Source organism: Gobio gobio (genome assembly GCF_949357685.1).
Source record: "Gobio gobio genome assembly, chromosome: 7".
Classification (NCBI taxonomy): domain Eukaryota; kingdom Metazoa; phylum Chordata; class Actinopteri; order Cypriniformes; family Gobionidae; genus Gobio; species Gobio gobio.
Window position 1 is genome coordinate 54,889,359 of NC_137103.1, and position 23,127 is coordinate 54,912,485.

A 23,127-nucleotide genomic window follows, 5' to 3' on the forward strand; every position below is an offset into this window, starting at 1 on the left:
AACGTGCAGACTAAAGGCCCATTCACATCAAGAACCTGTAGCTTTCCTGTAGCTCAAACAGTAGAGCATGGTGGAAAGCAAGAAATGACAAAATGTAAAATGTGTACCTTGAATGCAATGTAAGTCGCTTTGGATAAAAAGCGTCTGCCAAATGCATAAATGTAAATGTAAATAAATGTAAGAACGAGAACTATATTAGTGTATATTATTAAATGTTCTGTTTATTATAAGCAAGTGCAGCTTTTGTCATCTGTCGCTTTAAAGGGGTCATGAACTGGCTATTTTAATTTTTTTATACTGTTGTCTGAGGTCAACTTATGACGTTTGTGTGGTTTTTACATTCAAAAACATCATAATGAATAAGTAATAGGCTATTTTCTGCCCTGGTTTTGAGCATCTCTCAAGAAACGGTTGGTTTTTATGGGCGTGCCGCTCTGAAGATTTGGAAGTAAACGCCCACAACTAGGATTGGATAAGATTTGCATATTTAATGAGCTTCAGCTCCCCTTTGGTCAGTACATGTGGGGATTGTTTTGAAAGCGTGTGGAGAAAAGGCAACCGTAATGATTCACCCACACTCTAAAAAAAAAAAAAGGTTCTATATTGCACCAAAAATGGTTCTTGGCTCGTAATCATAGGGGAACCTTTTTTAGTGCTATATAGCACCAATTTTGGTGCTTCAGTGGTTCTTCAGCGGTTCTTCTGAGGTTCTTCAGCGGTTCTTCAGAGGTTCTTCACCGGTTCTTTGACCAAGGTGCTATATAGCACCTCTGAAGAACCGCTGAAGATCCACTGAAGCACCAAAATTGGTGCTATATAGCACTAAAAAAGGTTCCCCTATGATTACGAGCCTTTTTTTTTAGAGTGCACAGGGCTCACAAAATCAAACAAACACAATGATTTATCTCTCATCCACCCGCGAAATTTTTTATTATCATTACTTGGCCCGCCCGATCAGTGAATATAACCGTGAACCGTACACACACACAAGTCAAGAGTGAACAATGCACATCAAGAAAGGAATGTTATTTCACTATTTAAGATAATTACATGAAATACGTTTTGGTAGCCCATCTGAAAAACACATAGCCCTGGGACGTTGGGCTTTGAGCACTGGCCCATACATGTCCGAGTCTGATCCCGAATCGCAATGAACCAACACCACAAATAAAGGATTCTTCAGCCTGTGACAGCGTGCTACGGTATGATCAGTTAGACATGTACACATAACCAATACGATCTGTAACAATGCAATACTGTCACATATAAAAAACATGTTTTACTCACATTAGTGTGTTGCTTCAATCATTTACATTTACATTTAGTCATTTAGCAGACGCTTTTATCCAAAGCGACTTACAAATGAGTGCAATAGAAGCAACTAGAACAGTCAAGGGCAACAGTATGCAAGTGCTGTAGCAAGTCTCAGTTAATCTAGCACGGAACACACTGGACAGAAATACATTTTAAAAATAAATTAGACAGACAGAAAATGAATAGAATGTTAAGTGCTATTCTTGATTGGTCAGGTGCTGCTGGAAGAGATGTGTCTTTAGATGTTAATCATTCATGTAATCTCATCCTGTGCAAATCCAGTCTCTTGTTTACAAACGAATCCGTGGTTAAATGAAGGAACAGACGCGCAATGTCTTCCCCATGTGCGCTGGATATTCATTAAAAATAAAGTTAATCCATGCATTCATAATATTGGAATCCGAATTAAGCTTATGTGGTATGTTTATACCTCTATGTAGCCCTATGTCATGTCAGTGACTACGTTTACATGGACAGCAGTAATCTAATTATTGACCTTACTCTGAATAAGGCAATAATCTGATTAAGGTGTTTACATGAGTTGCTTTTAGAATATTACGTTCATGTTCCCGTTTTACATGTTACAGAACATAGTTTGATTAATGGTACGTCATTACGTCCCCATGCCACGCTACGCTGTCCGGGGTCCAATCATAGCGCGACTTTCGTGGGTGTGTTCAAATCAATGGGCTCAGGCAACCCACTGTAACTTTACCTGCGGGTGTCGCTGTTGGTGTTGGACAGTGTGACTTTATAAAAACGAGTGATTTTTATACTTTTTTTATGATATTATGATATTATATATATATATAGGCCTATATATATATATATATATATATATATATATATATATATATATATATATATATATATATATATATATATATATATATATATATATATATATATATATATATATATATATATATACTATAGTTTTATTTTGTGTAATATTAAATATTGTCTTTCAGGTTTTTTTAAGAGACACTGCCCATCTTGCCTCCTTCTTGACAGCCTACATTTCGAATAATAGTTTTGATAAATGATGAAAATGTGATGAAAAGGTTTCAAAATCGTGATTGTTTGGATTGTTTTTTTTCTGCCATCGAGCCACAAGCGTTCACTGAATGGCATATGGCTCGCAAGCCTAGAGGTTCCTGACCGCTGTTGTAAGCAGACAAATATGAATCTGGGATTACAGATACAAAATGATTGTATTTTACTTTTAAAATGAGCATTATTGCAACACAAAGAAAAAAAATATAGAGGAGGCCGCATCATGGCAACGACATTTCAGACTGAAAGATATACGTAAAAGATAAACGGGAATTTAAGCGCATTGTTTTGTACGTGCGGTTATATTAATTATAATTCAAATTCTGTTTTATTTGTCACAATATTATTGATGATTGTTTAGAGGGGCACTTTATATACTTTTGATACGAGCCCCCAAAGCCCTCCCCTCTGCACTTGCCTGGTGTGTGTGTGTGTGTGTGGGACCTGTCACAAAACGCGGCGGAAACTCCTTCACGACGTTAATAGTTAGATTAAGGTGTGTACATGTCTACAATGCACTTAGATAATGCGACTAAAACAGGCATACTCCACATGTCTTAATTCGATTTTTGTTTAATTCGAGTATGGCTTTAACCGGATTAAGGTAATTAGAAATCGCTGTTTACATGGTAGTTTCTTAATCAGAGTATGGTCTTAATCAGATTAATATCGGAGTATTGTTGTCCATGTAAACGTACTGATTGGCACGAGTCGGTGGGCGGGGCTACAGTATCAGGCGTTGTTCTTCTTCTGTTGAGGCGGTGATTCACCACACGATGACGTCAAGGTGTGGCATATTCTGAAATCTAGCGTTTCCTGGGCCTGGTCTCTATAAAAGCTTTTCTTTGACTAACAAGGAAGTTTTCAGCTCTGAAACTTACAGGATATTCTTATATTACCATGAACGTTTATATATCAAAGGCCCAAGGGAAAGTTGATTTCTCAATTCATCACCCCTTCAAATACTCAAGCTTTTTAAAGTCGGGGGGATTCTGATTGGCTGCCTAAAAAAATTTCTGAAAAAGATTCCAACAATATCGTTCCTTTGTGTCTTTATTGTTATAGTTGCAGTGTGCCCAATATACCCAAATATACTTCAATACACTCACCTAAAAGATTATTAGGAATACATGTTCAATTTCTCATTAATGCAATTATCTAATCAACCAATCACATGGCAGTTGCTTCAATGCATTTCTAGGGTTTACAAAGAATGGTGTGAAAAGGGAAAATCATCCAGTATGCGGCAGTCCTGTGGGAGAAAATGCCTTGTTGATGCTAGAGGTCAGAGGAGAATGGGCGACTGATTCAAGCTGATAGAAGAGCAACTTTGACTGAAATAACCACTCGTTACAACCGAGGTCTGCAGCAAAGCATTTGTGAAGCCACAACACACACAACCTTGAGGCGGATGGGCTACAACAGCAGAAGACCCCACCGGGTACCACTCATCTCCACTACTAATAGGAAAAAGAGGCGACAATTTGCACCAGCTCACCAAAATTGGACAGTTGAAGACTGGAAAAATGTTGCCTGGTCTGATGAGTCTGGATTTCTGTTGAGACATTCAGATGGTAGAGGCAGAATTTGGCGTAAACAGAATGAGAACATGGATCCATCATGCCTTGTTCCCACTGTGCAGGCTGGTGGTGGTGGTGTAATGGTGTGGGGGATGTTTTCTTGGCACACTTTAGGCCCCTTAGTGCCAGTTGGGCATGGTTTAAATGCCACGGCCTACCTGAGCATTGTTTCTGCCCATGTCCATCCCTTTATGAGCACCATGTCCCCATCCTCTGATGGCTACTTCCAGCAGGATAATGCACCGTCACAAAGCTCCAATCATTTCAAATTGGTTTCTTGAACATGACAATGAGTTCACTGGACTAAAATGGCCCCCACAGTCACCAGATCTCAACCCAATAGAGCATCTTTGGGATGTGGTGGAACGGGAGCTTCGTGCCCTGGATGTGCATCCCACAAATCTCCATCAACTGCAAGATGCTATCCTATCAATATGGGCCAACATTTCTAAAGAATGCTTTCAGCACCTTGTTGAATCAATGCCACGTAGAATTAAGGCAGTTCTGAAGGCGAAAGGGGGTCAAACACAGCATTAGTGTGTGTTCCTAATAATCCTTTAGGTGAGTGTATATCAAAAGCTCAAGGGAAAGTTGATTTCTCAATTCATGACCCCTTTTAAATACTCAAGCTTTTTAAAGTCGGATGGATTCTGATTGGCTGCCTAAAAAAAATTCTGAAAGTGATTCCAACAATATCGTTCCTTTGTGTCATTATTGTTATAGTTGCAGTGTGCAATTCACTATTCTCTGGAGTTAAGACCCCAATATACTTCAATATATCCTATGTAAACAAGTAAACGTTAACTAGGTTATTGTTGCAGTTATGTATCAACCAACATTGCATGTGTGGATGATACCGCAAAAATAAATAAACAAACAAATAAATAATAAATCTCACAAGAGAGCATGCTGGGACCCCACTAAACGGTTCACACTTCTTCCCTCCAATGCTCAAACCAAAACTACGCCCTTGGAATCGTTTAACCCCTAGATATTTGTACTTTTAAACAAAACGAGAGAGTAATTCAGAGTCATATTTTTTGCAGTACATGCAAATCGAGTGGTCTCTACACGCATATTTTCCTGTCTGCACGCCACTGTCCTCTGAATGAAAACACAGAAATCATTGATTCGATGCAGGTGATGAATTGTGGCCGTGCTGTAATGTTGCCTGTTGGGAAAGAGCTGCAGGCGTCCGGGTCATTGATAACATTGGCGGAGAAACAATAACGCAGTGTGCTGCGGTTCCTCTGGTGTCCCTGCGGTCCTTCGTCTTGTCGTGTCATTGTGTGCAAATGAGTGAAGCCTTTGAATACGGGCTCTGTTCACCTCACGCCTGCTGTGCTGTGGCCTGATGGGAAACTGTACTGATTGTGTGACGAACGCCTCTTGTGTTGTGTGTTTCAGACTGGCGAGTGGCCCTCCTGATCTCAGGTGCTGTCTTCTTCATCAGAAACTGCAGGTGAATCTTCAAGAAAATTATACATTTATATCGACTGATTGTGGATTTTACAGATAACGATAACTATCTTGGCCCACACTGGCCGATAGTAGTTTTTCAAATGGATACTGAATGAAAACAAGCACAAGACATAAAATAGTGCTGGACTTTATTACTAGAGTTTAAAATCAGAGCTGAATCATGAAATTGTACTGTACTTTTTAAATATAAAAAATATTTATATATTGATTATACCTTGATCATTCATGTTAGTATATTAACTAACTTTTTTTGAAAATAGGCTAATTTTCCGTCTCCTCTAGAGTTAAACAGTTTTAACGTTTTTGAATCCATTCAGCCGATCTCCGGGTCTGCACTTTTAGCATAGCTTAGCATAGATCATTGAATCTGATTAGACCGTTAGCATCTCACTCTAAAAATGACCAAAGAGTTTCGATATTTTTCTTATTTAAAGCTTGACTCTTCTGTCGTTACATCGTGCACTAAGACAGACGGAAAATGAGAAGTTGTGATTTTCTAGACTGATATGGCGAGGAACTATTCTCTCATTCCTGCGTAATAATCAAGAGCTGTGAGCCGTACCATGAGCGCAGCGGCGCAATGATATTACACAGCGACTGAAAACAGGCAAACTTCTGTCAACATAACTAACGTGACAAGCGTGCTGGGGACTATTTTCAGGCGCTAAAATGCTTAAGTACATCCGTCCATCATAAAAGTGCATCTATCCTTCATAAAAGTGCATCTATTCATCATAAAAGTGCATCCGTCCATCATAAAAGTGCATCTATCCATCATAAAAGTGCATCTATCCATCATAAAAGTGCATCTATCCATCATAAAAGTGCATCCATCCATCATAAAAGTACATCCGTCCATCATAAAAGTGCATCAGTCCATCATAAAAGTGCATCAGTCCATCATAAAAGTGCATCAGTCCATCATAAAAGTGCATCAGTCCTTCATAAAAGTGCATCTATCCATCATAAAAGTGCATCCGTCCATCATAAAAGTGCATCTATCCATCATAAAAGTGCATCCGTCCATCATAAAAGTGCATCCATCCATCATAAAAGTGCATCCATCCATCATAAAAGTGCATCAGTCCATCATAAAAGTGCATCCATCCATCATAAAAGTGCATCAGTCCATCATAAAAGTGCATCCATCCATCATAAAAGTGCATCAGTCCATCATAAAAGTGCATTTATCCATCATAAATGTGCATCTATCCATCATAAATGTGCATCTATCCATCATAAAAGTGCATCTGTCTATCATAAAAGCGCATCAGTCCATCATAAAAGTGCATTTATCCATCATAAATGTGCATCTATCCATCATAAATGTGCATCTATCCATCATAAAAGTGCATCTGTCCATCATAAAAGCGCATCAGTCCATCATAAAAGTGCATCAGTCCATCATAAAAGTGCATCAGTCCATCATAAAAGTACATCCGTCCATCATAAAAGTGCATCTATCCATCATAAAAGTGCATCAGTCCATCATAAAAGTGCATCAGTCCATCATAAAAGTACATCCGTCCATCATAAAAGTGCATCTATCCATCATAAAAGTGTATCAGTCCATCATAAAAGTGCATCTATCCATCATAAAAGTGCATCTATCCATCATAAATGTGCATCTATCCATCATAAAAGTGCATCCATCCATCATGAATGTGCATCTATCCATCATAAAAGTGCATCTATCCATCATAAAAGTGCATCTATCCATCATGAATGTGCATCCATCCATCATAAAAGTGTATCAGTCCATCATAAAAGTGCATCTATCCATCATAAAAGTGCATCAGTCCATCATAAAAGTGCATCAGTCCATCATAAAAGTGCATCTATCCATCATAAAAGTGCATCAGTCCATCATAAAAGTGCATCAGTCCATCATAAAAGTGCATCCATCCATCATAAAAGTGCATCTATCCATCATAAAAGCGCATCAGTCCATCATAAAAGTGCATCTATCCATCATAAAAGTGCATCAGTCCATCATAAAAGTGCATCAGTCCATCCTAAAAGTGCATCCATCCATCATAAAAGTGCATCTATCCATCATAAAAGTGCATCAGTCCATCATAAAAGTGCATCCATCCATCATAAAAGTGCATCTATCCATCCTAAAAGTGCATCTATCCATCATAAAAGCGCATCGGTTTGTGTAAGAAAAATATCCAGATTTATTTGGACTGCAGCACGTTTAATATACAGAACAGTATCGTCTTATATAGTTGTAGTTATATTTATCATTCTTTGTGTGAACAAGCCTTTAGTTTATGACTTAATAAGTAATCCTTTATATAATTACAACTTTTCATCACAAGTTAATTCTAATTTTGATCTAACTCTTAATTTGTCCGTAGGTTGTATTTCATTTTCAATGGGCATTATTTTTTTATTTTGACCAATGATAGAAAGAATGGCACATTATATGTAGTTAAAGGGATAGTTGACCCAAAAATGAAAATTATCCCATGATTTTTCTTGATGAATATTTGAAATGAATATTTCTTGAGCAGCAAATCGGCATATTAGAATGATTTCTGAAGGATCATGTGACGCTGAATCACATTTTTAATTCTGCAGATGCTGAACTGCTGCATTGAGCGCAAGAGAGCAAGGGATGATGGGAGGAAGAACGCCGCATCCGATGGGAGCCGAGACAAAAGCCGCCCGGGGCCGGAAAACCCGGGAGCGGCGACCGGACCTGAAGGTAATACCGGGAAATCGTGGGACTCGTGGAGCGACAGTGAAGAGGAGTTCTTCGAGTGTCTGAGCGACACGGAGGAGATGAAGGAGGCGGAGACAGACAACGAGAAAAAAACAGCCAATAAGAGCAAAGCAGAAGGCCGACTGCAGCCACACGGCAAACTCACACTGCTGAACTCCCAGGAGCCGCTCTACATCCCCGTCACACAGGTCAGCGCCACACACACACACACTCACTGATGATCTTTCAATTTCACATGCTTTGAAAGCTGATAATTTACTCACCCTCATGTCATCCAAGATGTCCATGTGTTTCTTTCTGCAGTCGAAAAGAAATTAAGGTTTTGGATGAAAACAGTCCAGGGTTTTTCTCCATATAATGGACTTCAATGGGCTCCAAACGGTTCAAGGTCCAAATGACAGTTTCAGTGCAGCTTCAAAGGGCTTTAAACGACACCAGACGATGAATAAGGCTCTTATCTAGACAAACCATCAGTTTCTGTGAGAAACCCAGCAGTATTTATGCTATTATTTTACCTCTTAACAGAGGAACGTGATCATCTCTGAGCTCCGCCATAACTTCCGGCAAGTAAGGTCAAACTAGATCGTGATCATAGATATATCGATAGTAGATGCCTCATTCTACTGATCCGTGCAGTCGCTAATGAGGCATCTACTATCGATATATCTATGACCACGATCTAGTTTGACCTCACTTGACGAAAGTTATGGCTGAGCTCAGAGATGATCGCGCTCGTCTGTTAAGAGGTAAAATAATAGCATAAATACTGCTGGGTTTCTCTCAGAAACTGATGGTTTGGCTAGATAAGACCCTTATTCATCATCTGGTGTCGTTTAAAGCCCTTTGAAGCTGCACTGAAACTGTCATTTGGACCTTGAACCGTTTGGAGCCCATTGAAGTCCATTATATGGAGAAAAACCCTGGACTGTTTTCATCCAAAACCTTAATTTCTTTTCGACTGCAGAAAGAAAGACATGGACATCTTGGATGACATGGGGCTGAGGAAATTATCAGCAAAAGTTTATTTAAAAGTGAACTAATCCTTGAATAAAGCTCTGTTTGGGTCTTTCTGCGAGGTAATCACACCAAACCACTTTGACATCAGACTTCGGCGAAGGCATTTCAGAATGAACAAGAGTGTGTGTCAGACGCTGTCCATTAATCCGCTGGTTAGTCCAGTTGTGTCGTCCCTAAGTCACATGACTTTTTTTGATGTGCATCACAGTCCATCATAGATTATAAAATTGGATATCAAACATGGCTAATGATATCAAATGATCCTTTATGACCACTTTTTAATTAAAACTAAGAGTTTTTTTTTTCTCTTTGGCAATCGGTGTGTTGAATAATTGTTGAATTTTTGAATTGAATATGTGTGTTTATGAGGGGGTGGGCGGGGATAAGATAAACGCTCACTTGTTCACGCGTTTCCTACATGGTGAATTGCACATAGTGCACTATAAAGGGGATAGGGAACGATCAGACAGTGCACTATATAGGGGATAGGGAACGATCAGACAGTGCACTATATAGGGGATAGGGAACGATCAGACAGTGCACTATATAGGGGATAGGGAACGATCAGACAGTGCACTATATAGGGGATAGGGAACGATCAGACAGTGCACTATATAGGGGATAGGGAACGATCAGACAGTGCACTATATAGGGGATAGGGAACGATCAGACAGTGCACTATATAGGGGATAGGGAACGATCAGACAGTGCACTATATAGGGGATAGGGAACGATCAGACAGTGCACTATATAGGGGATAGGGAACGATCAGACAGTGCACTATATAGGGGATAGGGAACGATCAGACAGTGCACTATATAGGGGATAGGGAACGATCAGACAGTGCACTATATAGGGGATAGGGAACGATCAGACAGTGCACTATATAGGGGATAGGGAACGATCAGACAGTGCACTATATAGGGGATAGGGAACGATCAGACAGTGCACTATATAGGGGATAGGGAACGATCAGACAGTGCACTATATAGGGGATAGGGAACGATCAGACAGTGCACTATATAGGGGATAGGGAACGATCAGACAGTGCATTATATAGGGGATAGGGAACGATCAGACAGTGCACTATATAGGGGATAGGGAACGATCAGACAGTGCACTATATAGGGGATAGGGAACGATCAGACAGTGCATTATATAGGGGATAGGGAACGATCAGACAGTGCACTATATAGGGGATAGGGAACGATCAGACAGTGCACTATATAGGGGATAGGGAACGATCAGACAGTGCACTATATAGGGGATAGGGGACGATCAGACAGTGCATTATATAGGGGATAGGGAACGATCAGACAGTGCACTATATAGGGGATAGGGAACGATCAGACAGTGCACTATATAGGGGATAGTGAACGATCAGACAGTGCATTATATAGGGGATAGGGAACGATCAGACAGTGCATTATATAGGGGATAGGGAACGATCAGACAGTGCACTATATAGGGGATAGGGAACGATCAGACAGTGCATTATATAGGGGATAGGGAACGATCAGACAGTGCACTATATAGGGGATAGGGAACGATCAGACAGTGCACTATATAGGGGATAGGGAACGATCAGACAGTGCACTATATAGGGGATAGGGAATGATCAGACAGTGCACTATATAGGGCATAGGGAACAGACAGTGCACTATATAGGGGATGGGGAACAGACAGTGCACTATATTGGGGATAGGGAACAGACAGTGCATTATATAGGGGATAGGGAACAGACAGTGCACTATATAGGGGATAGGGAACAGACAGTGCATTATATAGGGGATAGGGAACAGACAGTGCACTATATAGGGGATAGGGAACAGACAGTGCATTATATAGGGGATAGGGAACAGACAGTGCACTATATAGGGGATAGGGAACAGACAGTGCACTATATAGGGGATATGGAACAGACAGTGCACTATATAGGGGATAGGGAACAGACAGTGCACTATATAGAGGATAGGGAACAGACAGTGCACTATATAGGGGATATGGAACAGACAGTGCACTATATAGGGGATAGGGAACAGACAGTGCACTATATAGGGGATATGGAACAGACAGTGCACTATATAGGGGATATGGAACAGACAGTGCACTATATAGGGGATAGGGAACAGACAGTGCACTATAATGGAACAGACAGTGCACTATATTGGGGATAGGGAACAGACAGTGCACTATATAGGGGATAGGGAACAGACAGTGCACTATATAGGGGATATGGAACAGACAGTGCACTATATAGGGGATAGGGAACAGACTGCACTATATAGGGGATATGGAACAGACAGTGCACTATATAGGGGATAGGGAAAAGACTGCACTATATAGGGGATATGGAACAGACAGTGCACTATATAGGGGATATGGAACAGACAGTGCACTATATAGGGGATATGGAACAGACAGTGCACTATATAGGGGATATGGAACAGACAGTGCACTATATAGCATTTGAATCCTGCACAGAATGATATTTTAAAGCGATATTGAGGAGAAACGGTTAGAGATTAGGAGGAAACTGCAGCTTTACCGAGCTCAATGGCTCATTCCTGGTGTTTGTGTGACGCAGGAGCCCGCGCCCATGACTGAAGACCTGCTGGAGGAGCAGTCGGAGGTACTGGCCAAACTGGGCACGTCCGCTGAAGGTGCCCATCTCCGCGCCCGCATGCAGAGCGCCTGCCTGCTCTCAGACATGGAGTCGTTTAAGGTGAGGCCGATGTGTGTTTAAGTTGAACCTGAGTGTGTGTCATCTGCGAAATGCTGCAAAAGACACGAGTGCACCGGTCAAGCTCATCCGTCTACCTCATTTACATAGAAAAACAATAGACACTTTTCACATTTCCGGGATTCTCAGAGCGGAAGTCGTCATAGTTGGGTTAAGGCGAGACACGGCAGGTGAAAACATCAGGTTTTTTTTTGGGCCAGTTTGCTCCCTTAAAGAGCACCTATTATTTCATTTAAAATGTTCCAAATATTGTTTTAGAAGTCCCCAACAACAGTTGTGCATGCATGCAATGACAAAAAAGACTTTAGTTTTCTTATAATATGCATTTATTTTTACCTGTTTTGACAGCGATTCTCAAATGATTCACAAAAAACTTCCTTTAACTCCAAAAAACATGGCGGAAATTGATTTTTTTAAGGCTATTGTCAGTATTCTCTAATTTACTAAAGCACAAAATAAGATATCCAGAATCCCCTCTGTAAAAAACCCTCTCCTCTAATATGTTAACAAATACAACCAAGAATTTTAAACATGGTCCTTTCCAATTTCCAGATTTTGTTTTTGGAAAAGTATGCAAATGAGCGTATATTTAAGTATATAAGGCCTCATTTGCATATTAAAACATTAATTTACACAAAACTTGTAATACATTTTTTTCTTACGTTTATGCCAGTAATAAACTGGAGAAGTTTCACAGTGATATCTTGTAATTAAAAAAAATTCCCTATTCACCTGTAGTGTCTCACCTCAAATATTATAGCTGTGAATGAGAGATTACATTAAATATTTTTTCGTGTGCCCATTTGCTCACATAGCAAAAGAAAAACGCCACAGTTGTGATTCACAACTTTCAAAAAGAGGGAAAAAATAGAGTGAGATTGATAACGGCAGTGAAAAGAGAGAAATGTGTTCATTTTTACCATAGACGCTATTACTAAACACCCTCACAGCAGCGTAACTTTTTGATTGTAATTTGATGCAAAAGTAATAAAATACAAAGTATTAGTGTTATATATGTACAAATGTCAATGTGTATAATTTTATTTTTTTTCTCTTTTTTTCCAACATGTCTGTTTTATAGTTAATTTGTGCACCATATTTAGCAACAGGATTTGAAGAGTTATATCTGTTTTACTGCTTTTTATATTTGTATTGTTCTCTGTAATCTTTTTTATTGTGTTTTTAGGTAGACAATTTTAAGATATGTCCAGGGACAACAGATGAAAAATAGCCTTTTGGCTAACTCTGGTGCATTTACAGCAATGTCAATTAATGTACACTGTCCCTGTCAAATAAATAAATAAATATAAAAAAAATGAAAATACAAAAAACGTTGCAGGATTTACCGTTAAAATGCGTCATCACAGTCTGTGAAAAGGGTCTATGGCACCGCACCAGGTTAAACAAAATCGATAATACAGGCGTTTGCGAACTGCGCTCCGTATGAAAAGAGTTCACGTTTTGAACATTTGGACAGATTTCACATGGAAATGCAGAATAAATCAACAACCAGATTATATAGTGTTTCTCAGCCCAGACAATGGCTCCCGTCTTCATCTGTGCACAATTCATTGAATCTTTTATAGGTTTCACCTTTTAAAAGCAATGCTTGGCAGAAGCCAAAGGGAGAAGCATCATTCATTTTCATAAGCGCCACCCTTCCATCCTTCTCTGTCGGAAAAACGGCAAATTATCCCGCAGCGTTATGCCGTGGACAAACCCGAGAGATTAAGGAACAAGGGATGTGTGTGGGAATGGAGCGTTCTGTGAGCACAGCGAGCACAGCCTCATTTCCAACTTCTGCTAGTGCGCTATAAAGCGAGAATGCTCGTTTTTTGATCACCGGGGGGGCGAGACCGATGTGGAAAGGTGACATTTTGTGTCTATTTTGCCTCACTATAGCCTGCTCAACTGCCCTACAAAATGCTCTAATTTCCACCAGCTCGTCTTATTGCAGTGGCGGACTGCTGTGAGCTCAGCGATCGCAGTAAATGGCCCCTTTAGCTGAAGATGGCCTCTAAATTTAGCAGCAGTGCTGTCTGTAATTGTGCTTAGCCAAGCATAATTTGGCATTTTGGCTTTAATTACCATCTCCCTCCGGGTGGAGTGCAGAGAGACCCGAATATGATGAATGGGGCGTCTTAAAACTGTGACACCATCACACCGCTGCTCCGCTCCACAGTCAGACGTCAGCATCCACTGTAACGAGGGACTAGATGGAGGAACAGCAGCAGCTCAGGAACTCATTTCAAACTAGATCTTCGCCTTTATCAAATGCGAGTCGTGCCCGTGGACAAACTCCAGCACAATGCCAGATTCAGCCTGACTGTTGCTAAATTCGGTTGTCAGTTCACCTTTTAGTGCTTAATCCTGTTCTGTACACACACATTTCAGTAATTTACAGGAGTGACAATGTTTAGTTTATCTCCTGGAAAATGCAGGTGGTGACATTTGCCAAATTTCTACGCGGTGTGAATGAAACCGAAACTTAACAACTAGTTGTTAACCCTCTGGTGCTCTTCATTTAGGGGTTGCATTGGTCGTCTTCACGGTCATAAGTGACCGGACACCAAAAAATGTAACTTCCTCCACCCCAGTAAAACCAATGCAATTTATTTTTCTTCAATAATATTTTTTCTTTTTAGTTTTGTGTTTTGAGATGATTTGATGGTATTTTTTTATATTTATGCAATACTTATGGTCTATTTTTGCCATTGAAAATTATACAAAAGATTTTTTTGCAGTATTTCAGGTTCAAATAGAGACTAGGCCTTCAAAATAAAAAAATGTTTGAAGGCAGATTAGCCCCTCTTTTGGAATTATTTAAGAAATCATGCAACCATGTGTTTAATCACTAGAGGCTTGAGAATTCACTAGTTCTCTTTTGAACACATTTTATGATTTTTTTTTGTTGTTGATGGATTTGAATATATATTTAAAACATTTCAAAGAGTTTTAGATTTTTTTGTTAGAAATATCGATTTTTTTTCTGTGAATTTGTGTTTTTGCAGATTTCCCATTAATTTCCTATGGTGGTCATTATTGACCGAAGAGCACAAGTGGGAGTATTTTTTTTACGACCCCTTAGCATACTCAAATCATGCCCTCAATTATTTTGTGTGTTTACTTACCTAATGCTAGAAAAGTCACCAAGTTTCATATCATTCTGATGAAGCTGTGATTTTTAAAAATTCTAAATGGTGGTTCATAGGTTCAGTTTTTCATAGGTGTGTGTGTGTATAAGTGTGCGTGTGTGTGTGGATGTGTCAATATCACACTCTTGATGTTTTAGACCCCTTTACTGCTGTGTACTTTTTTTCAGCATTGTGGCCGATTTGTAGATTGTACACACAAATATTCAGAGAATTTGTGTGTTTTTGCCGATTTCCCATTCATTTACTATGGTCGGTCATTTATGACCGAAGACAATGAACGCTACTTTTTTTTTTTACGACCAATTAGCATGCTCGAATCATGACCCCAATTTTTGTGTGTGTTTACATACCTAATGCAAGAAAATTCCTTCATCATTCCGATGAAGCATTTTTTAAATTTCAAAACAGAACATTTTCCGGTCAGAAATGACGAAGAGCACCAGAGGGTTAATTAAAGGCATAGTTCGACCAAAAATGAAAATGGTGTCATTTACTCACCCTCAAATCTGTATGAGTTTCTTTCTTCTGCTGAACACAAAAGAAGATATTTTGAAGAATATGATCACCCAAACCTTTTTATGGTTTATGGACCCCATTGTCTTCCTAGTCAGTGGGGTCCATAAACTGTTTGGTTTCCGACATTCTTCAAAATATCTTCTTTTGTGAAACTCGTACAGGTCTGGAACAACTTGATGGTGAGTTAATGATGACAGAATTAAAAATTTTCTCTTACTTATTTATCCAGGTGGATTAATGTATTAAGTAGGGATGCCACAATTCTCAATATAATATTGAACCGTTCGGTACGGCATTCATGGTTCAATACGCGCTTGTGAATTCGGTTTTGCATTTAATTAATTATTTTTATTTATTGGCTCTGTTTGAGTGTGCCTGTGAGTCTACACGCTGATATGAGCAAATACACAGCGCAGATCATAATGAGCGAGCGGGTTTTTTAAATAAAGTTTGAGAAAGCTTGATGATGACGTTGATCCGCGACCATGGTGTGCTGTAGTCCGTTTATAACCTACTGTTAGCATTTTATATCTGACGGCTTTATTTAGGCTTCAAAATGTATACATTTTTGATTAATTTGTAAAGATTATCTTGATAGACAAAACGGGTAAGGGTCATAACTCTTTGTTGAACACAGATCTTATTTTTTGCGATTTTCAAAAAGTTTTTGATCGAGGGAACCCATGCGCCGCTAACTTCTGGGTTGGCCTACAAAGTGACGTCATAACTTCGGCACTCTATTGGCTATTTAAAAAGGGGGAGGGGCTGTTCAATATGCCCCGCCCTGTCTTCCTGTTTCAGTGGAAATTACGTCAACACATTTAATAATGCTGTGCGCTTCAATGCACTTCAATGGGACTTTAAACAAGCCCAAAAACGCTTATAAGTGGACATGGCATCACTGATACGTGAAAAGCAAAACATGACGCCTCCGTCGACTGTGCTTTAGTTAAAACTGCTGTTGTTTTCTTCCACAGGAAGTAGCACACAGTTCGAGGTCTGACATGAAATGTGTTAGGAACTAAATGTGTTTCTGTCTGTCTCAAAGCCTCGCTGAAACTTGCAGCATCATTATGTCTTGTTCGTGTTTCAGTAATTATCGAGTATGAAAGCATACAGGACTTCAGCGACTGACGGAAAGGTCATCCTGAGAAAGTTTGCGGCTGGAATTTGTCTCCAGCTCATTTACAATAGAAACTTGTAACGAATCGCTGTAGGACTGCACCAATAAAAACACAATCAATGACAGGCTTTATACAGAGGTCTATCTGTACATTTGTATTTCTGTGGATGCATCATTATTGTGCATTATCAGACGATACAAACAATTGTAATTGGCTTCATTTTCTGATTAAAATATGTTTAAACCACTAAAAACGCCTCAGCATCTGGCTAGCCACCAATAAAACAACCTTTTTTGGGTGAAATATGACCTTGAAGCCTAAGTTCAGGTGTGAGATTAAACTCAAGGCGTGTGTGTGTGTGTGTGTGTGTGTTTCCACAGGCAGCGAATCCTGGCTGTTCCCTGGAGGATTTTGTGCGCTGGTATTCCCCGAGAGATTACGTGGAGGAGGAAGTGAGCGATGAGACGGGCCAGATGGTCATTCGGGGCGACCTAAGCGCCCGCATGAAGATCCCGGGCAACATGTGGGTCGAGGCCTGGGAAACGGCCAAAGCCACACCAGCACGCCGACAGAAGAGGCTGTTTGATGACACCAAAGAGGCTGAGAAGGTCAGAACCTCCAGTCCAGGTTCACGTGGTCATGGTCCAGGAACATAATGAGCCTGATCTGTGTTTGTTAATGTGACATGTTCATTTCAAGCGAGTAATACCTACGCATTTTGTCTAGGGGTGTGCGATATTTATGCTCTACGATAATATCGTAATTGTTGTTTTAACGATATGCGATCTGACATTATCCCTCACTTTACAAAAACACACCCAGAGAGTGCACACATACTAGCCTGACGTCGTCATTAGGGTTGGGTACCGAAATCCGGTTCCAATATGGCACCGGTACTTATATAACCGGTATGTACCAGACCGAATCAGAACGCAGATTTCGGTTCCTCATTTTGGTGGCAAAATTCAAACGTGCTTTCGCGCTTTGGCTGAGCCAGAGACAGTCGCTCAGCGCTCGTCACATCACAACTCATGACAACTATTCAGTGTTTTCAACCACATCATGTTTATTCCAGGTTTCAGACATTTAAATGCTCATAAGTAGGCTAACGTTACTAGCAAAAAACACACCCTGATGTCTATGAAAGCGGCTATGACAATCCTTTCAGACGATTATAATTTGACTAACGTTACATGTTTTATTCACATCAGATACATGCACATTATATAGTAACTATAGCGTTTACTCTGTTCTTCTTCCAGTTCACTGGTCACTTACTTTCATGTATTTCGTGAGACGAGAATGAACTCAAGTGTTGTAAATCTGACAGATCCGATTCTGAGGCGCAAACTAACATGGCGCCGCCCATTACGCTTTATAGATCAACTAACACACATTCACTCACACATTTGAACATCAGATAGTTCGTGACACAGTTAAGAAGTTTGTGAATATTTTGAATAAAAAGAAAAAATTAAATAAACCCGATACAGCTGAGCTGTCAGCGCTATTGCGGCTGCTGTGTGTCATGTGAGAAACGTGACGCGTCACCATGGAAACATTAAGGCGATGTGTTCTAAAATATTTAGCCAGAGAATATGATCATATTTCAAAAAAGAGCTGAAGCTCGAAGCTGGTTAGTAGCAGAGCAAGAATACAGACTACTGCTGTTATTATTGTAATTAAGAGTTATATTAGGCTTGTTGTAGTTGGGTGGCTTAGGTTTTACTGTGAATTTGTAAATAAGTCAATTATAATTTGTAAATAAGTAAATTGTGTTTTGTATTTATTTATATTCATACATTTAAGTATACATTAAACTTTTAATAAATGGTTCAATTTAAATAAAAAATAAATAAATAAAAAGCCATTTAATGTCCTCCACCTCGTTTTGTGGCCTTTTAAAAAAAAAAAAGTATCGGTTCAGGCACCGTTTAGGCACCGGAACCGTTTTAAAAGTATCGGTTTGGCACCGGAATCGAAAAAAACCCAAACGATACCCAACCCTAGTCGTCATACTCAATTCTAGTCAGAATATGAGTCTGAGACCGCTCAGTTGGGCTGTGATTATGGGGCGTGTTTCAACCGAACCAGGAAAGACCTCAATTGGATAGACCTACAACCAATCAGAGCAACGGAGCGACGCGTAACGTTAGTTGTCAAATGTCAACAGAACTAAACTGCACTGTGTTGCCATGTCCACGGGTTGAAGCGACCCCAATTATGTGACATACAGACCCAGGAATGCGATTTTTAGCTGCCAGCCCTGCCAAAATAACACATATTTTACCCCCCAAATGCCTTTTTTTCCCGGAGAACCCCCCCTGGAAAGCTATTGGGCTTGTCTTTGGCTAGTTTTGAGGAACGTTAGCAATTGGGCCGGTTTTGTTGTAAAAACTTGGCAACCCTGTCACGAACGCTGGAATAAGTCACGTTAGAAGAAAAAGATGAGTGTAAACGATCTTTGCCGGTGTTGTAAAAAAATAATTTAAGGATACACAGAGTACTTACCAACACCATCATCATTTCTGAGAGAAATAGTGAAGGTGAACGCATATATGAACAAGTTCTCCGTTTAGGATTAGAACAAATTCAACCCAAGCGGCTTTTGATGGCGTGGATGATTACGTTACTGTCCATCATCGTCTAAAGCCCGCCCTGATGATTTCATTGGTCCGAACAGTTTCTGTTCGGGCATAATTACTCCTCTACCGATCAATTCCAGACCGAACTGCCAGAGTAAAAATTTTGTGGGCGGGGCTAAGTTCGGCTGGCATCCAGGCTACACACATACAATACATGATGTAGTCTAGCAGGTTAGAGTAGAGTGTGTGAGCATTTACACACTTTCACTGTGTGTCAAATGGTTCATCCCTGAATGGATCAGCCATTTGAAGGAAACTCAGTGGGCCCTATTTTAACGATCTGAGCACATGGTCTGAAGCTCGCGGCGCAGTGCTCTTAGGGCGCGTCCGAATCCACTTTTACTAGTTTAACGACGGAAAAAAATTGTTAAATGCGCCATGCGCAAGGGTTGTCCCTCGTCTTATAATGAGTCGTGGGCAGTGTTGGGGAAAGTTACTTTGTAAAGTAATGCATTACAAAATTGCATTACTCCCTTAAAAAGTAACTAATTGAGTTACTTAGTTACTTTTTAAGAAAAGTAATGCGTTACGTTACTTTTGCGTTACTTTTTCTCACCTGGGCTGGGCTTGTTTTTGTTTCGTTTTTATAACAAAAAAGTTATATTTTTGTGCAACGGTAAAGTCCTCTTCATACCAAAATTGAAATAATAAGCCCCAGGCTGAGGTAAAAATGCTAATTCCCGCATGACCAGTAGAGGGCGCAGCTCTGGATAATGGAAGAATAGGATGCAGGAGAAAAAAGTTTTACTAATAAAAACAAAAAATCTAGTCATTTTCATCATCAAAGGTCAGCAGCAAGACATTGGTAAATTAAATATAAAGGTAGATTATGCATAAAAATAGTTGGTTTATTTAACATTTAATTATTGGAGTTTTGCATAGTATTCTGATTTTGCATTTGACTGATTTTATTCATTTTGAGGAGAACAGAATCTTTATTGTGCAAGTGAGATGAATAAATGCTCATATTAAATCTAGAACTACAATAACCCTCATGTTCACACACACACACACACACACACACCTCTGCACTTATTCTTCTCAACATGGGGGCAGGAGAGCTGTCAGTCAAATTAATGTGAAAAAGTAACTTGCGTTACTTTTTTGAAAAAGTAGCTCAGATATTTTGTTGTAAATTTGAAAAGTAATGCGTTACTTTACTAGTTACTTGGAAAAAGTAATATTATTACGTAACTTAAGTTACTTGTAATGCGTTACCCCCAACACTGTGTTTTGGCCGTAACATTCAATAAACCAATCAGAATCTCATCTCCCATTCCCTTTAAAAGCCAGTTGTGCTTGTGCTATGGCGGATTCACTATTTACAAGGCAGAATATAGACACCCTCAACCTGACGAGTCAGTTTAAATACATGTGTGTGTTGCCACGATTGGTCAAATAAGTAGCCAATTTAATTCGTCATTACTGCAAATAGGTAATTCTGATACATGCGGTGACTATACATTGACATTTGTATCTTTATGTACACAATAATATTACTAACGCACCCTTTAAATAGCAAAAAAAAACCTGTCATTTTCAGTTTCTCAAAATAGCAATGTGCCAACAATTTCGCCTGAACACACCTGATCTGGACGTGAAAATGATAACTGTGTCGGGCTGAAACTAGCAAATTGTGCCGGGTGTATGATAGGGCCCAGTTGACTCACTCATTAAAGGGTCATGAAACCCTAAACCAAATTCTCTGAGATTTTAACAGAAGCATGTGTGTTAAACATCATGGAAGACAATGTTAGCATCTGTTAGTTTTGTAATGTGGGAGAAAACTGGTTCATTTGAAACCTTTTTGCTCTATTTTCAACTTCCTGGTTTAAATTCGTCTTCATGTCAATGTCATAGGATGTGAGGTTTTCTCGTACTATAGTACGGCGATGACTCATCGGTGTCTCATAATTATTCATGAGACTGTGTGTCTTTGTCCTATGAGAGGACGCGTTGCTTAATTCATGACAGCACGCGCTTAATTGACCGCACACGTTGATGGGCATTTTCCTCTGACTGGCGCTTCAAACAGTGAGTGAGAGATGCATTAATGGATCAAAAACGAGTGTTTGTATGAGTTTCTGCGTTGCCTACGTTCTCTTCAATAGATCCTGAGTCTTCACACAAACGCGATTCATCCACACTGAGAGTGTAACCGCTCTTTACGGCCATTTAACCGACCAAACGGCTTATAAAAACCAGGGCTTAAAAACGGAAAAAAATATCAATCGGTTCACTCCGAGCAGAATCGATATTATAGCGTTTCCGTTTTTGCGTTCCTCAATAAACATTACTGTTCCGAAAACGGTTTGATTTGAAAAAATACCGGTTAATAACGTTATTTTAATTTAGCCTATATTTAAACAACTATGTATAAATAGACTTATTTTCACTCAATAATAATATAATGCATGGTAATTAAACTTGAATATTTATTTCATAACATTTTTAAAACCACAACAGAAATACATGCATTAGAATTACAAAGCATAAACCTGTTTTAATGGAGCGTTAGACAATCGAAAGTGGCCTCTTATGCCTAATTCTTTTCAGAAGAGTGATAACATTCTTTGTACATAACTTTTTTTCAACACGACTTGTTTTAAAAATTGCATGAATAAAGAATAAATAAACTGGATAACCATTGCTCTTTTAATGCTGGTAATTTCAAAGCAAACTCTGCGCAAAACTGCATCACATAATCAAATTCAGTCAGCTAATAAAGCTCGATCATTTAATGCAATATAACATACCATTTAATACGAAGCATCAACCGTCTATATAGAAAACATTGACCTGTCCTGTATTGGCAATCTGAAAGACTATAGGAAAAACGTTTGATAGATGCTATAGCCTACTTGGATAGGCTTAAACGGAATCCACAAACTAGCCTAAATCAGACTATTTGAGCTTAAAATCCGTACTGCTTATTTAAACGTACGAAAAGAATGTCCTCCAATCAATATTTAAATCAATATCAATATTCAACGTCTTATGTTTAAAACACGGACACATTATTTCTGCATTTGTAACTGCAGGTTAAACTCATTCATGTCGCTCTGAGCTCTTTAAAGCTACACTGTGTGATATTTTCCCCCATCTAGTGGTGAACATGTATATGACCATCCAGTGAATATTAGTTTCTGTTCCTCTCAATTCCGATTTCGTTTTAACTCCTACGGTGGCTGATTTAGTCCAAGATTAACATGGCTTCCAGTTCGACCTCGTCCACATTCGACACGGTGCCATCGAGTGTTAAAACGCCAAAGGCGAAGCTTGAATTTACAGGTATGTCCCTCTTTGGCTAATGTACTTTCAAGATGGAGGAGCAACATGGCGACCCGCATTCGAACCCTCACCCGTATGTATTTACAATGGCATATTATAAACTTACGAAAATACTTTATTACTTGAAAGAAGTAAATAAACATTAATGAGCACATATATTTTTGAAAAAACTGTGTTTTTAGCTAAGAATAAACTAAAAAAGTGTAGCTTTAAACAGTGTGTGTAAATGATCTAAATCCACTTCAGATGCAAAGATGAATTTTGTTGATACTGATTTCATTTGATTGGTAACGGCCCTATTGTGTCTTATTATTATAATTGAATGTATTGATTAAATATAAGAATGATGATGAACGATGATGCATTTAATTAGGTCAAAACAATGGCTTTATAAAGGTAAAAAATGCCCATAAAAGGTAAAAATCAATTAAAAAAAAGTTATTGAAAATGATAATTCTGTCACTGCTGCGAAC

At 39.2% G+C, this 23,127-nt stretch overlaps 1 protein-coding gene across 3 annotated transcripts in view; it reads left to right on the top strand.

The window, feature by feature from the left end:
• The window catches only part of rab3gap1 (RAB3 GTPase activating protein subunit 1), a 91,973-nt gene that overhangs the window by 45,889 nt on the left and 22,957 nt on the right, over positions 1-23,127 (top strand). For all 3 annotated transcript variants that reach the window (XM_079822416.1, XM_079822417.1, XM_079822418.1), the window contains exons 16-19: positions 5,358-5,412; positions 8,019-8,351; positions 11,768-11,905; positions 17,099-17,326. In XM_079822416.1, the coding sequence (XP_079678542.1) occupies positions 5,358-5,412; positions 8,019-8,351; positions 11,768-11,905; positions 17,099-17,326 (754 nt within the window). The remainder of the gene's footprint in view (positions 1-5,357; positions 5,413-8,018; positions 8,352-11,767; positions 11,906-17,098; positions 17,327-23,127) is intronic.